This window comes from Rhinopithecus bieti, unplaced genomic scaffold, assembly GCF_001698545.2.
Source record: "Rhinopithecus bieti isolate Rb0 unplaced genomic scaffold, ASM169854v2 scaffold_50517, whole genome shotgun sequence".
In the NCBI taxonomy this organism is placed as follows: domain Eukaryota; kingdom Metazoa; phylum Chordata; class Mammalia; order Primates; family Cercopithecidae; genus Rhinopithecus; species Rhinopithecus bieti.
Window position 1 is genome coordinate 753,509 of NW_016819943.1, and position 16,741 is coordinate 770,249.

General features: G+C 50.9%; 1 protein-coding gene across 4 annotated transcripts in view; it reads right to left on the reverse strand.

Annotated features, from left to right (window-relative positions):
* Window positions 1–4,360: 4,360 nt before the first annotated feature.
* The window catches only part of USP40 (ubiquitin specific peptidase 40), a 100,252-nt gene continuing 87,871 nt past the window's right edge, over window positions 4,361–16,741 (reverse strand). For 2 of the 4 annotated variants that reach the window (XM_017859386.1, XM_017859383.1), the window contains exons 29-32: window positions 14,892–15,102; window positions 14,656–14,751; window positions 10,064–10,158; window positions 4,361–6,323 (exon numbers count right to left, since the gene is read on the reverse strand). In XM_017859386.1, the coding sequence (XP_017714875.1) occupies window positions 6,212–6,323; window positions 10,064–10,158; window positions 14,656–14,751; window positions 14,892–15,102 (514 nt within the window). In that variant the 3' untranslated portion in view covers window positions 4,361–6,211. Of the gene's footprint in view, window positions 6,324–10,063; window positions 10,208–14,655; window positions 14,752–14,891; window positions 15,103–16,741 lie in introns of those variants that run through there. The other 2 variants (XM_017859385.1, XM_017859384.1) reach the window with 2 other exon arrangements.

Below are 16,741 nucleotides of genomic sequence, written 5' to 3' on the forward strand. Positions count from 1 at the left end.
CAGGTCTGTTGGAGATTGCTTGAGGTCCACTCCAGACCCTGTTTGCCTGGGTATCAGCAGCAGAGGTTGCAGAAGATAGAATATTGCTGAACAGCGAGTGTACCTGTCTGATTCTTACTTTGGAAGCTTCCTCTCAGGGGTGTACTCCACCCTGTGAGGTGTGGGGTGTCAGACTGCCCCTAGTGGGGGATGTCTCCCAGTTAGGCTACTCAGGGGTTAGGGACCTACTTGAGCAGGCAGTCTGTCCCTTCTCAGATCTCAACCTCCGTGTGGGGAGATCCACTGCTCTCTTCAAAGCTGTCAGACAGAGTCGTTTGCATCTGCAGAGGTTTCTGCTGCTTTTTTTGTTGTTGTTTAGCTGTGCCCTGTCCCCAGAGGTGGAGTCTACAGAGACAGGCAGGTTTCCTTGAGCTGCTGTGAGCGCCACCCAGTTCGAGCTTCCCAGCGGCTTTGTTTACCTACTTAAGCCTCAGCAATGGCGGGCGCCCCTCCCCCAGCCTCGCTGCTGTCTTGCAGTTAGGTCGCAGACTGCTGTGCTAGCAATGAGGGAGGCTCCGTGGCCGTGGGACCTTCCTGGCCAGGTGTGGGATATAATCTCCTGGTGTGCCCATTTGCTTAAAGCGCAGTATTGGGGTGGGAGTTACCCGATTTTCCAGGTGTTGTGTCTCAGTTCCCCTGGCTAGGAAAAGGGATTCCCTTCCCCCTTGCCCTTCCAAGGTGAGGCGATGCCTCGCCCTGCTTCAGCTCTCGCTGGTCGGGCTGCAGCAGCTGACCAGCACCGATTGTCTGGCACTCCCTACTGAGATGACCCCAGTACCTCAATTGAAAATGCAGAAATCACCGGTCTTCTGTGTCGCTCGTGCTGGGAGTTGGAGACTGGAGCTGTTCCTATTTTAATGAATATTTTAACCCTCTTAAATCTTTTCCATAGAACTGCAAACCTGAAGCTCTCCGACTTCTCTGCTTAGTCTTGGTACTTTTATTCCATGGGAACTAAGATCAGGGCCACTTGAACTGTTTTCCCCAGTTTCCTGGAATGAGGGACGGGGACTGGGTTCATGGAAGACGCCCTTGGGCTGGTCGGGTACAGAAGGGCTGCATGTGCTCCGGGAGTGTTGGCTGCCTCCCTAGCAGCTCTTCCCTGCTCCTTCCATGCTAACAAATCCCAAATCCCCTCTTTTTTTTTTTTTTTTCCTGGTGTGTTCTCTCTGGCCATTCAGGACCTCAGGCCTCATGGTTGCAGGATGGCCAGCACAGCTCCAGGCATCACACCAGTGTAAGGTGTTTGGAGACAGATGGCTACCTCTTTAATGGGTCACTCGCTCTTTTTTTTTTTTTTTTTTGAAGATGTCTTGTTCTGCCTTCTGGGCTGGAGTACTGTGGCATAATCATAGATGACTGCAGCCTCCAACTCCTGGGCTCAAGTGATCCTCCCACCTCAGCCTCCCTAGTAGCTGAGAGCACAGATGCATGACAACACACCCAGCTAGTTTGTAAAATTTTTTGTAGAGACTGGGTCTTGCTGCCTAAGCTGGTTTTGAACTCCTGGCTTTAAGCAATCCTATGTGTCTCTTTTTAAGATAAAGAGAGACCTTTCCGAAGCCCTGGCTTCAGCTGGCCTCCTCTAATGTCTTGGCTAGAACTGCCTCACACGCTCATGACTAAACCAATCAGTGCGAGGGGTACGAGCTATGACGGTGATGGGGATGCTGATGGCTGACACTTTTTAATTTGTGCCAGGTGCTGGTCTAAGTGCCTTGCACGTACGAACTCCTCTCATTCCCCTGACAGCCTTACATGGGGGGTTATCTGCATTTCACAGGCGAGGGACAGGCTCAGAGAGGGGACATAACTTGCCCCATGAGGCACAGCCAGCACGTGGCTGACACGGGAGGCAGAGGGCGTATCTTTTTGACAGCCGTGCTCTCCTGTGTCCCAAGCCTCATAGCAAGCCCAGCCTACATGACAGGTGAGGAAATTGGACCCAAGTGACAGGCATGATTTCCAGCACAGCAGCCGGGGCGTCTCACTTGCTGGGGGCACCAGATGTTGGGGCAGCGGCAGACCTCGGGGGGGAGGCTGGTGTGTGCTGCGCCTGTCTCACTCCTGCGCTCGCATGGCCCATCTCACATGGGGCATGGCTCCATTGTGTCCGAAAGCAGTGAGGAGGGGGCTTCTCACAGAGATGGCATCTGACAGTGGTGGGAGGCTGGACGGCGATCTGAAGTGGAGAGGGCTGCTCAGGTGTAGATGGCAAGACGGGACAGTAGAGTCGAGTGGAGAAAATGCAGCGGTCTATATTGTTTTTAAACTGATCCTCTTCAGAACTCCCCCACCAGTTAGAAAAACAAACTGGGTGCTTGGTCCAGTAATGTTAACTGACCCCTGGATTTGTGGCCTCTGTTGTTTGCCAGAACAGTTTTGCTGTGGTCCCTCCACTCCTTTGTGCCCTGGCTCCAGGTGGGCTCACACGCATCCCTTGGCTGTAGGTTGCTAGACCCCACCCAGAGCTCTTAGACCTGGGCTAGGAGCGGATGCAACTCGGAGTCGCCCCTCTGGGGTGGGGGCGGCGTGGCTGGGAGGGAGGTGCAACAGCCACACCAACACTAGGTGCTACCATCTTTGAAGCACATGCGTGTGAAGGGCATGGGCACCTGGAAGCTCTGGACAACGCACCTTCCCCTCTCCCCCAACTGTCATTCCATCCTGGAGTCCACGCACATCACCCACTTAGAGCCCAGGGCTTTCACTGGCTCATAGGAAGAGGCACTTGGTGGCTGCCTGGTGTGATGGAGCTGCTGGTGGCGTCTCAGCACCTGGGGAGGTGCCTGCGGAGACAGAACCACTTCGGAGAGAAGCACACTGGGGCCTGGCAGAGGCACCACTGTGCCCTGAGCACTGGCCTGGCCCTGCCCCGGCCTGGTGTGAGCCCATTGGTGGGCTCGTTTCGTGAACCGGGAGATTGCCATGTCTGCTCCTGCCACCCCGAGTGGGGGCAAGAACCTGCAGATGAAGGGCCCTGTCTGCCACTCTGCAGCCATTGCCACGGGGACCTGGACGCATGGCAGCGCACCTGCCACGTGTGGGCATGTGTGGTGGGGGTGGGGGAGGGCAGAGGACGGAGGGAGCTGGAAGCAGTCTCTCTTTACTTGGATATTGAGGTCACCGCTTCACTTTCCTCTCAAGTGCAGTGAATCTCCAGAATGTAAATGCACCCAGAATGCGTTGGTTATGGACTTTATTAAAGCCTAGTATGGCCGTGCTTTGGGTGGGTGCATTAGCCAGAATGAAGGATGGCCTGTAGGGTGAAGGGGCTGTGGTAAGTTGGCCCCTCACTGGTGAGTCTGTTCTGCAGGTAAACTCACATAGATGGCGCCAAAATGATTTGCAAGATAATTCTTGCCCTTCCCTTTTTTTGCCTAGAAAAAGTCACTGTTGAATAAGTATGTTTTCTGCGATGCCACCACCATTACCTATTTCCATAGAAGGAAAATAAAACCAGATTACATCCAGTTTCTTCCAGTGCATTTTTTCCCATGAGTCTGAACTTTTTAAAACCAAAGCAAACTTCTGTTATTTCTAAAGCAGCACTGCTGCAGTATTTCTAAATAGAAACTCTGTTTATTTAGCATCTGAAGTAGGCTTGGGGAAAAGGGCCACAAAAGTGCCTTATTTTATTTATTTGTTTGTTTGTTTATTTGAAACGGAGTCTCGCTGTGTCGCCCAGGCTGGAGTGCAATGGCATGATCTTGGCGTACTGCAACCTCCACTTCCCAGGTTCAAACGACTGATTCTTGTGCCTCAGCCTCCCGAGTGACTAGGACTACAGGCGCCTGCCACCATACCCAGATAATTTTTTGTACTTTTAGTAGAGACAGGGTTTCACCATGTCAGCCAGGCTGGTTTCACACTCCTGACCTCAAATGATCCACCTGCCTTGGCCTCCCAAAGTGCTGGGATTACAGGCATGAGCCACTGAGCCCAACCAGAAGTTCCTTTTCCTTTTTTTTTTTTTGAGCCAGAGTCTTACTCCGTCACCCAGGCTGGAGTGCAACGGTACGATCTTGGCTCACTGCAACCTCCAGCTCCCGGGTTCAAGCCATTCTGCCTCAGCCTCCCAAGTAGCTGGGATTACAGGCACATGCTACCATGCTCAGCTTTTTTCTTTTTTTTTTTTGGTAGAGACAGGGTTTCTCCATGTTGGTCAGCCTGGTCTCGAACTCCTGACCTCAGGTGATCCACCAACTTCGACCTCCCAGAGTGCTGGGATTACAGGTGTTGAGCCACTGTGCCCAGCCAAAAGTTCCTCTCTGAAGCAAGCTGGACATGAAGTAGCCGGCAACCAAAAGAAGCTAAGGGCTACAACTTTAAAAAATGGTTTATTTCTCCTTTAACAAAATCATACAGCTTTCTCAATCCCCAAATTAAAAAAACAGAAAACAGGAAGAAAGGGAAGAAGGCAAAGGCCAGACGCACCTGCTGGACTTAAAGGCACATCAACCCACAGGCGTCTTTGGACTTGTGAGACATTCTGCGAGGCTTCTGGCCTCTCAAAGGCAAAGCTTTCCAGCGATTTCGTTAGTATTTCATCATGTGGAGATGAGATGAAGGGAGATGCTACGGAAATGTGTCAGGTAGAGCCACAGCAACAGAACAGCTTAAGAAGGGCTGGACACCCAGCTCCAGTCACGACACTTGCGGCTCTGGTGTCATCAGAAGCCTCTATCTCCCTCTATAAAGACGCCGTCTACACCCAGGGTGAGTCTCCTGAGTGGGGTCAGTGTTTGGGAGTGGGAGGCAGCTTGCTAGTCAGAGTCCAGTCCTTACGGCACAGTGCTTCACAGGAACACACAGACATCTATGGCAGACGCTCGGACACGTGTGGAAGCGACGCGGCTCCTGTCTGGTAGTGGTTTGGACTGTTGGGAGGAGGATGCGGGGCACAGCGGGCCGCTGGCTCAGCGTCAGCTTGTTGGAAAAGGGTCACAGGCAGGGAGCGCCTGACTCCAGTGGTGTCGTTTCTGCCCTCACACTTCAGTGCCGCTTCCCATCAGTGACGGGGCGACGAGAAACCGTGAGGCCCAGGTGACAAGCAGGCTCAGAACATGTGACACCGTCTTCGGGTTGCTGCTTTCCGCTAAGTTGCTGTCTGGGAAAGTCAACCATCTGTGTCCCAAACCAACTCAGTGACACAGGTGCTATTATTTCTCACAAATGCCAATTAAATCCTTTAAGATGAATAGAAATCTGGGTTGGATTAAGTGGAAAAACGCTTCCTTAGTTTACTTTTTTTTCTCAGGTGTTTTCATTGAGGCTACTCAGGAACCCAGTCAGGCTGCCCAGGACACCTGGGACCTGGGCTATGCCAGGCCTGTCTGCCACGGCCCTGCCTGCCCCACTTCCACAAAGGAAGAGAGGATGAGGCGCTGTGGACAGCAGTGGCCGCAGTTCTCGGGATCCAAGGACATTCTCATCACAGAGCACCTAGGGGAGGCTGGGCCTGTGGGCTGATGCGCAGCGGCCGTCCTTGCTTAGCAGAGCGGCTCACCCTTGGAGGCCGCTCTGTCTGCTTCCTCCTCGTGGAAAGAGCTCACACTTTTCAGCATTGCAGTTTTAACTCAGACCAAAGGGCAGACATGGAGCATGTGGGGCCAGAACGAGTGGGGTAAATGAAGTCCTGAAAGCAGACCCCACTTCTGCTCAGCACCAGCGCAGTGGCGCAGTGGCCTGAGACACTGTGAGAACCCGGTCAGGGCGAGTTGAGAGTCATCTGAACATGGAGGAAAGCGGCCAGGCTGACCCCACGCACCTCCCACAGCAGAGTGACAGCATGCCGCTGCCTCCATACCTGCGGTTCATGCACACATTGTGTATTTTCTGGTTAAAAGAAAAGCCAGCTGGGGCCAGGTGCTGTGAGAGAGAGCCCAGCACCTACTGGCAGCTGGATGGGTGGCATCCAGGGCTGTGCCAACCCCCGAGGCTGCCATGTGTTGCAGAGCTAAGTGACTACGTGCACTGGCCAGGCCGCAGAGGAGCTGTCCCTGTGCTCAAAGGAAGCAGAGGATTTGGGATTGGAAGCGCCAGGCAGCCAGTCCCCATGCCCAGGAAGCCCACGTTTGTGGCCTCAGCTGGAGCGTTCATCAGGAGCGGAGCCCACGTTTGTGGCCTCAGCTGGAGCGTTCATCAGGAGCGGAGCCGTGCAGTGGCGGGGTTATCCGAAACTCCCCACGTGGATGGAGAGAGAAGTTTCTGGCGCTCGGGGCCGGGCAGGCGTCTCTGCACTGGAGAGGATGCAGCTGCTCTGTTCACGGAGGGCTTCTCGGCTGTGGAGACACAGAGACTGTCACTGACTCATGGATGCAGTGGATGCCAGGGTGAGGGGTTCAGAGAGACTCCAAAATACACTCCAATTTTATAGGCCACAGGGATATGCATTTGCAATTGGACAGACAGATCTCAGCCACCTGCCAGAGGGCCTCATTCTGCCCTGCCACCAGCCCTGTGCCAGGCCGGCAGCTGCCTTTCCCTGCTTTGCCTTTGCAGCACGGCATGGTTCAGGCTCTGGGGCTTTCTGAATCTGCTCAGTGAAAATGCCTCGCAGCTGAGAAGCCTTCCTTTCCTTTTTAACTGGAAGAGTAACATCCAGAGTGCGCGCACACGGCACACACGCGGGAAACATACTGCTGCATGACTCATCGCAATCACACACACCCGTGTGACATGACGCAGAGGCTGCCTCTGCCCCTTCAGTCTTGTTCTGATAGAAAGGCTACTCGGCATCCCACTCAAGAGACTGGCTTTTGCTGTGACCCCCTGGCCCATGGCACCGTGTGGCAGGTGCTCTGCGGCCGGGTGCGCTGGCCCAGCCTGATGTGTGTGGCCTGCCCACGCTGCACAGTCCCTGGCAGGAAGCCTCCACAGCCCACCCGCCATCCCACTGCTCAGCAGCCTTTCCTTCAATACGGTCAGAATCTGGCCTTGGTGAATGAAGCTGCCGTGTATTTTTGGGGACATCCTGGTGGGCACATGTCCATGTTTTTGAGGAGAAGGCTGGGTACCGGGAAATGCACAGGAGGTGCAGCACGAGGCACTGTCCTGAGTTGCAAAGCGTCTGTGCCAAGTCCACACCCACACCCATGGGATGAGAGCCCCAGTGACTGAGTCCTCAACACACGGGTCTTTCCCGCTTTAGCGTTGCCGATGGGCGTGTGGCACTGTCTCGGGGTAGCTTGAATTTACATCTGTTTTATCATGAGTGAATGGCTGAGCATGTTTTTATATGTTGGCAAGCGAGCTGCAGTTCCTTTTCTATGGACTGTTCATATCCTCACCTCTATTTTTATTGGATTGGTTTTTTCTTATTTGCAGATAATGTTTACAGCCACACCCTCTGACCTAGCAATTCCACTTGCAGAAATCTGTCCTACAGATATATCCACATCTGTACTGCAAAATGGGGAATATACAAGGTTATTCACTGTGATGCTGACAGATTGGCGACAACCTGGAAGTGTGTGAGGTGGGCATATGTCACCTAAGCTGTGGTCTACCCATGCATCAGGACACCATGCTCCCAGCATGAGATGGGGCAGCTGGGTACACACTGGTACATGAAAACAGCAAGGTTACCAAGAAAGTTCTGGCCAAAAGAGAAGGGAAAGCTCCTCTACCCCTATACACAGGTCTCTGAGAGGACACGCAGGTGGCCGCCACGCTGGCCCATCTGGGAGAGGCTGTGTACCTGGGGATGGGGCTGCAGAGATTTCTCAGTGAACCTCTTTGATGGCTTTTGAAAGCATGTGACTCTATTAACTCCAAAAGATAGATCAATGAAAAACAATATGGTAAGTGGTTCCATCACGGTGTTCAGAAGACACCAGTGGTCTACTGTTGTGCAAACAGCACGCATGAGGCTTCAGATGAGGTTTTCAGTGACAGCAACACGAATCTTTAAAATGTGCTATCTCAAACACCACAGATGAAAATGCAGATACCAGGGCCTGGGAAACTGTTGGATGTCTCCAAATAACAGCCCTGGTGACAACTAAGGCTTTGACAGAGAGGATGCGTGGAGAAGTCTGACAAAGTCAGTGGCATCACATTTAAATGTGGAAAACAGGGCCAGGCGTGGTGGCTCATGCCTGTAATCCCAGTACTTTGGGAGGCCAAGGCAGGTGGATCACGAGGTCAAGAGATCGAGACCATCCTGGCCAACATGGTGAAACCCCGTCTCTACTAAAAATACAAAAATTAGCTGGGCGTGGTGGTGCACGCCTGTAGTATCAGCTACTTGGAAGGCTGAGTCAGGAGAATCACTTGAACCTGGGAGGTGGAGGTTGAAGTGGGTTGAGATCGTGCCACTGCACTCTAGCCTGGTGACAAAGTGGGACTCTGTCTCAAAAAAAAAAAAAAATGTGGAAAACAATATTTTAGTGTCTATGTATTAGACACGTATAGAATTGTGTGTGTGTGTGTGTGTGTGTGTATGTCTGGCCTTTAAATAGGAAAACCCTGGAGCAGCCAGCGCTGCAGACCCGCTCCCATATCCCCAGGTCTCTGAGGGCACCAGGACCTGAGGGCTACAGAACTGCTAATGGGGGTGAGGCTGGGCACAGGTCCTTTGCCATCCTGGGGCTCCCGGGGCCCTTAGGGAGTCAGGAAAGGCCACGGGACAGTGCTGTCCGGAAAGCAGCCCAGACCCTGGAGAACAGAGAGGAAGAGGAAGGCCCCCAGGTCCAGGGGCTATGCTGCTTGCGGAGCTCACACAGTCCCTACCCGCCGTCATCTTCACTCAGGGAGTCTCCTCCCTTGGCTCCCTGATTCTACTTCTACCTCCTAGAATCCACTCACCACAAAGCAGCCAGCGATCATGTCAACGCGTCCCCCTTCATACCCTCCAGCAGCTTCTAATCACGCTTGAACCCTCACCTCTGCCACGGTCACAAGGTCACGCCCGCCTGCCCTGCCACCTCCACCTGGGACCTCTCTTCCCCAGACACCCCCAGCGGCAGAGGGCATGCAGTCCCTGGCATACAGGCAGCCAAGATACTGAGGGGTGGGAGGAGAGGGGGATTAGGGTAAGCGGGGCCAGATTAAGCTCCTGCAGTCATTTGGGCAGGAAAAGAAAAGATGAAATCCACCAGGGCAGAAGCAGTCAGAACAGGATGAAAGGCAGATTTAGGAGAGACCCAGAGTCCCTGAGTCGGGGAGTGGGGGAAGATGAGGGTGCCTGGGGGCCTCTGGTGCGGCCTGCTCGGAGCTGATGCCATGGGCAGGTCCCAAGACTTGTGGTGGTGGTGAGCTGAGCATCGGGAACTGAGCCTCACACCGCAGTTCCGGGTGTGCAGAGTTCAAGTTCCTGGGGGCTGTGTGTGGCCTGGAGGTCTGAAGAGAGCCGGCTGGGCACAGAACCTGTGGCTTGGCCTGACTGCAAGCAGCACCTGCTTCCTCTGCAGTGAGTGCAGAGCCAGGCAAGGGCAGGCAGCGCCAGAGCCAGGAGGAGGGAGAGAGGGAAGGAGTCCTGAGCAGAGGTAGAAGACAGCCTGTGGCAGTGGAGTCCTGGTGGCCAGGGGTGAGGCAGTGTCCTGGAGGAAGCGGGGGTAGCAGCGCTGAAGCCACGGCAGCATCCCCTGGAAAAGTGGCCGGGCTCTCAGGAACCTTGGAGAGAGCAGGAGAAGGACAGGGAGCCCGCAGCAGGGCCGAGGTGGCAGCAGGACGGGGTGGTTCTGGAGACCGGAGGACGTGGGAACCTGAAGGGAAAGCCAAGACCCAGGCAGAGGGCGAGGCTGCGTGTGGGGAGGAGGGAGGGTGACCGTGTGACCGTGGATCGCAGGCTCCTCATCACGCCTCTGCAGTCCACGTGGACTTCACCTGTTCCATAGAAAGCTCCAGGAGGCACTCAAGGAGAGGAAAGAACTCGGGGGGCGGAGAAGGACCTGCCACACTGGCGTGCTTTATGTGCACCCTGAATGAACAAGAGTTTCCGGTCCCTATCAGTTTCCAAGCGGGAGTGAGTCAGAGAGGGCTCTGTCAGCTGCATGTCTGTGCAGACCCCAGCAATTACCTTTGCCTCCTCCCCAGGGCCCGTTGTTTCTGCTTTTCTTTTCCAATGTCATCTCTGATTGTACTGAAATCATCGTTGTCATCAACCAGGAGATTCTACATTTCAAAAGAAGTAATGAGCAGTGTTTTCTGACATCTTTTTAGCCTATATTTAAAAGAAGCATGTTTAAAAAACTACCTATATTGACAAAAGGACAGATTCAAATTTACATAAACTAGGTGAATAACTGATTTTAAAAAATCCTCTTGCTCGACGAAAACAAACTCGAGGGTGGCAAGAAGAGCTCCACAAGGGAAATTAATTTCCAGCCATCTGACCTTTCCCTTCAGCTCCAGAAGCTTCCACTGGGAGTGGCCACACAGGGGCGCTTTAAAGGGCTACCAGGCAAGAACATGAAGCACAGAGATCATCCGCATTGGCACACGGATCTCTCACCCATTGCTACGCCAGAAGCACTGCTGTTTGCTTTGTAGACACTGTCAGTCTGTTCTCGCCTCTATTTCTATAGTCAGCCCCAGCTTCTGAGAGGTATGAACTTGGCTTGACTTCCTTGGCATCTCCTGCAAGCCTTCACTGCAGGGTTTCACAAACACAGGCTGCTCCATGGGTTCTCGTGACTGGGCAAGCCTCCTCCCTTCCCAGGACTTGCAGGTCACTTTCCACATGCATGTTATTTCCATAAATGCGGCCCACAGGGAGGATGCTTCAGGGCGCACCCAGGAAGGGAAGTGCGTGCCAGGAAAGACGCAGTGCAGGGCCTGCGGGATTCGTGCTTGGGGTTGCCCAGGTTGCTGGCTGCATTCTCAGGTGTGGAGGTGGGGAGCTGGCTCTGGCTACACATCACAGTTAAACTCTTCAATGACTGAGATAGGAACCAAGCTCCGCAGGAGGGTCTGGCTACTTCTCAGTGCCCCACCTCTGCTAGGAACATGTTGTGTCAAATATGATAATCTCTATTCTAATACACTGATAAGCAAATATTATAATTTCTGTTCCAGCAAATTGCACATGACACAAGTTTTAAAAACTGTGGGGAGGCTGAGGCTGGGGAATGGGAGACTGAGGCAGGAGAATCGCTTGAACTCGGGAGGTGGAGGTTGCAGTGAGTCAAGATCACGCCACTGCACTCCAGCCTGGGCGACAGAGTGAGTCTCTGTCTCAAAAACAAACAAACAGCAACAAAAAAAACGTCAATTTCTTTCCACTTCATTCTATTCCTGTAATGCTTCAGTGAGCATAGCCACGTGTCTCCATATACCTATGGGTGAGTTTTTCTAGGGAATATAGCTAGGAGTGGGACTCCTTGGTTGTATCGATGGGCATCTGTGTATGAAAATAACACCAAACTGCTCTCCAGAGTAGCTGTACCAACTTGTGCTCCCACGGGAGTTTTTTTTTTTTTGACACAGGGTCTGACTCTGCCACCCTGGCTGGAGTGCAGTGGCATGATCTCAGCTCACTACAACCTCCACCTCCTGGGGTCAAGTGATCCTCCTGCCTTAGCCACTCAAGAAGTTGGGTTTTGCCATGTTGCCCTGGCTGGTCTCAGACTTCTGAGTGCAAGTGATCTGCCTGCCTTGGCTTCCAAGAGTGCTGGGATTACAGGCGTGAGCCACTGCGCCCGGCCATGTGTGTGGGAGTTTCCATGGTCTCATTAGCAAGGGCAGCTCCCTGCTGGATTCTGCAGTTCCCTGCTCACTTGGCAAGCTGATTCTCTTTTCATGTGTTTCCTGGCCATTCTGTTCTCCTCTGTGAACTGCCAGGTGATAACCTTGGCCCACTTCTCTATTGGGTTATTTTTTGATAACAGATTTACAGAAGATCTGCTGTCTATGCTGGAGAATAACCCTCTGCTGTCTTACTGCGTATGTCTCTCTCCCATTTGTGACTTCCCTTTTCACTGTTTTTTATGGTTTCCTTTGATGAACAAAAGTTCTCACTTCTAATGTAATGAAATTTATTGATTCTCTTATGGTTTGCACTTTTTGTTTTAAGAAATCCTTCTTGCCAGGAGTGGTGGCTCACGCCTGTAATCCCAGCTCTTTGGGAGGCTGAGGCAGGTGAACTGCCTGAACTCAGGAGTTCAAGACCAGCTTGGGCAACACTGCATAACCCTGTCTCTACCAAAAATACAAAAAATTAGCTGGGCGTAATGGCACTTGCCTGTGGTCCCAGCTATTTGGGAGGCTGAGGTGGGAGGATCGCTGGAGCCCATAAGGCAGACGTTACGGTGAGTGGAAATCGCGCTACTGCACTCCAACCTGGGTGACAGAGTGACACCCCATCTCAAAACATAAAAAATAGAAGACAAGATCGAAAATGAGTACTTTTCACATTTAAGTCTTCAACTGGATTGCCTGTTGACTATGGTGTGAGCAGAGGTAAGTACAGGTTTTATGGGGCCTGATGCTGATTCAAGTCAAGCATCCATCATCCAGAAATCCAAAACTCAATGGAGCATTAAAATAGATTTCAGAGTTTGGGATTAGGGAGGCTCAACCGTTAAGTATAATGCAAATATTCCAAAACCTGAAAAAACCTGAAATCTGAAACAGTTCTGGTCCCAAGCGTCTTGAATCATAGATACTCAACTTGTATAAAATTTATTTTATGGTTATGAAAATTCATGAATACGATTTTCCTACATAGATAACTAATTTTCCCAGCACCATTCATTGAATAACCCATTTTTAAATGTTGCCTCAAGTATCTGTCACGTTTCCTTACATCTGGGATTCTGTTTCTGGGCTTTCCACCCTGTCCATGAGCCTGCTTGTCTACCCGTGCCTGCCTGCTACACCGTCGTCACAGCTGTGACCGTCAACACTTGGTAAGGCAAGGACCCTGTCCTTTTCTTCTCACAGTGAGCCGAGATCATGCCCCTGCACTCCAGCCTGGGCAACAGAGCGAGATGCTGTCTCAAAAAAATAAAAATAAAATCTTAGCTCTTTGGTCCTTTGCTCTCATGTATGAATTTATGCTATTAGTTTTATTTGATCTAATCTATGTGGATTTTCGTTGGAATCTCAGTGAATTTACAGACTTGGGAAGAACTGATACCTTTACTATTGTGAGCTTTCCCTTCCAAGAACATGGCGTGGCTTAACAGAAGCTTCCTTTAACACTGCGAAGGAAGGTTTTGTATATTCTCCAGAAGGTTTTAAACTCATCTTGGAACCTTTTGAACTCCTCTCTCAGATCTAATCATTTATCTGTGTAGTCTCTTGAGTTTCCTTTTTTTTCCCCTTTTTTTGGAGACAGGATCTCTGTTGCCTGGACTGCAGTGCAGTGGCACGATCTCGGCTCACTGCAACATCCACCTCCCTAGCTCAAGTGATCCTCCTAGCTCAGCCTCCCGAGTAACTGGGACTACAGGTGTGTGCTAACACGCCCGGCTAATTTTTGTATTTTTTTGTAGAGACCAGGTTTCACCACGTTGTCCAGGCTGGTCTTGAACTCCTGGGCTCAAGTGATTCACCCACCTCGGCCTCCCAGTGTTGGGATTACAGGCATGAGCCACTGTGCCCAGCCTTGAATCTTCTTTGTAAGAACAGTTTTATATTTTCCTTTTCACATTTCTTTTACTGCTCTTTCAATTTTTATTTACTTCTCTTTTGGCGAGGAGGGAGGTAACTCATTGCCTGTGTTGTTTAGTACAGTGTGAAACAGAAGGGGCGGCTAGGTGATCCTTACTTTGGGCCCCACTTTCATGAAAATGGAAGCTTCTGAAGCTGTCACAGTGCTGCTGCTAGAGGTTTTGGGTAGATAAGTGCATCCGGTTAAGGCATTTCCTTCTATTCCTAGTTTGCTCTAGTTCTTTTTTAAAGTCATGAATGAACATCCGGTTTTTAATAATAAATTTTATTTTATGCTTTTTCTGCATCTCTTGAGTCTGGCAGGATTATTTCTTACACAATCTATTCTTCATGCTGCCCTCCTCACATTCCTTGGATGACCTACTCTGACATCATGTCACACAGTAGCATTTATTTATTTATTTATTTTGAGACGCAGTCTCGCTCTGTCGCCCAGGCTGAGTGCAGTGGCGCCATCTCGGCTCATTGCAAGCTCCGCCTCCCGGGTTCACGCAGTTCTCCTGCCTCAGGCTCCGGAGTACCTACAGGCGCCGCCACCACACCTGGCTAATTTTTTGTATTTTTAGTAGAGACGGGGTTTCACCATGTTAGCCAGGATGGTCTCAATCTCCTGACCTTGTGATCCGCCTGCTTTGGCCTCCCAAAGTGCTGGGATTACAGGCATGAGCCACCGTGCCTGGCCACACACAGTAAGTAGTTTTTTTAAAAACATACTTGCAGGGCTGAACTTGGTAGTATTTTACTTAGAATTTTATATTTATGGACAGACGTGAAACTGGTCTGTATCATATTTTACTGTCCTTGGCAGTTTGGATGCTGAGGCCCCAGTGGCCTTGGAAAGTCAGCTGTCCAGTTTTCCCTCTTTTTTATGCATTCTCTGAAACAATTTGTATAAAATGGGATTATCTGTGTCTTAAAGATTCAATAAAACATCTCTATAAATCATGTGACCCTCGTGTCTTGTCAAAGTGGTAAATTTGCTGTTAAACAACTTACCTTAACACCAATAGTATCTCCGTCTTTCAAGTAATATGGTGCCCCTTGCAAATAATCTTGTTTTTTTTTCTTTTTCCTCTTGGTTATTTGTTGGTTCTATGGGAAAATCAAACATCTTAAATAAGCAAAACTCAACCTCAAGTTCTCACTCAATTCTCCATCACCGTAAAAAATTGCATAACCTCATTGCCAGGCCAGTAAGCCCCAATTTCTCTGAGTCAGCCCCACAACTTTACCCAGCTAGATATCGGAAGCCACTCGAACTTTTCGGGAAAGTATTTGGCAATTTCAATCTTCTCCACGGGAAGACAATAGAAATCTGCGACTCTCTGCCTCAGGGAGCCGGCAGTCCCGCCCTGGGCCGCATTCCACACCAGGTCCAGGGCAGGGGTGTAGGTCCTCTCACCAGGGATGCGCACCTGTGTCCTCAGCAGCACGTCCTGGGGGCTGCACCAGAAAACCGTCAAGTGCCAGATCCAAACAAACAAACAAACAAAACCACTTGAGGCATAGTGGGCAAAGCTTCCCCTCCAGCTTTTCTGGTTTTTATAAGGAGATATTTTTCCCTAATGCTGGATGCTAGTGGCAAACTCTTATTTCACAGTTCAATTTCCTTCAACCTTGATGAAGAGCGGAAGTGAAGATCCCACTCTTGGTCCACAGCAGAGCCCCCCAGACAGGGTAGGGAAACTTCCTCAGTGCGAGAGAAAAGGAAAGAGGCGGCGGCCTGAGCAGGGACGATGTGGCAGAGAGGAACAGGGTGAGAGGGGCCTGGCCTGATAGCCCGGCAGCCGGCAGGAGGAGAGCAGGCTCGAAGTAAGCAGTGATGCCCTTGACTTTGGGGGCTGTAAATGTGAGCTGCCGTGAGGTAGCCAGGGAGAAGAACCTGAGGGTTGGAATTGGGAAGAGAGACATGGGGCGGGTGAGAGACAAGACTGCCGCTGTGGGAGATGGGAAACCTTAGGAGGAGGAGCAGAAAGAACAACACTCAGCAAGGCAGGAGGAACAGAGACGTGCAGAGGTCAGCACAGGCCATGGAGGAAAAGCTATAGATAAGAACTGGAAGGCAGCAAGGGGAAATGAAGACTGGTTCTTAGGATGCTGAGACAATGAGTGGTTTCTCGATACTTCTGTTAAGTGTTTTTACCATCAAAAGAGGTGACACAATGAGAGAAATGAAATGACTGTAAGAAAGAGAGCTCATGGGAAGATGTGGGCCCATGGAATCAGGGGAGCGCAGAGTGCAAGAGCAGAGGCTGCACAGCCCCATGTCCCCATGGGGGAGGGGGCTGCTGACCAGGGAGTGAGGCCGGAGCCCGGAGTCCAGCACAGTGCGGCCAGAGGACGGAAAGGGCATCGGCACAGATGCTGAAGTTGCCAAGAAGACAGAGGCTGCTGGAGAGAAACAGGAGGGACTAGAGGCCTCCTTGAGGCCTCCTTAAATATTAGACCTAAAACCATCAAAACCCTAGAAGAAAATGTAGGTAATACCATTCAGGACATAGGCATAGGCAAGGACTTCATGTCTAAAACACCAAAAGCAATGGCAACAAAAGCCAGAATCGACAAATGGGATCTAACTAAAATAAAGAGCTTCTGCACAGCAAAAGAAACTACCATCAGAGTGAACAGGCAACCTACAGAATGGGAGAAAATTTTTGCAATCTACTCATCTGACAAAGGGCTAATATCCAGAACCTATAAAGAACTCAATCAAATTTACAAGAAAAAAACAAACAACCCCATCAAAAAGTGGGCAAAGGATATGAACAGACATTTCTCAAAAGAAGACATTCATACAGCCAACAGACACATGAAAAAATGCTCATCATCACTCGCCATCAGAGAAATGCAAATCAAAACCACAATGAGATACCATCTCACACCAGTTAGAATGGCAATCATTAAAAAATCAGGAAACAACAGGTGCTGGAGAGGATGTGGAGAAATAGGAACACTTTTACACTGTTGGTGGGACTGTAAACTAGTTCAACCATTGTGGAAAACAGTGTGGCGATTCCTCAAGGATCTAGAACTAGAAATACCATTTGACCCAGCCATCCCATTACTGGGGATATACCCAAAG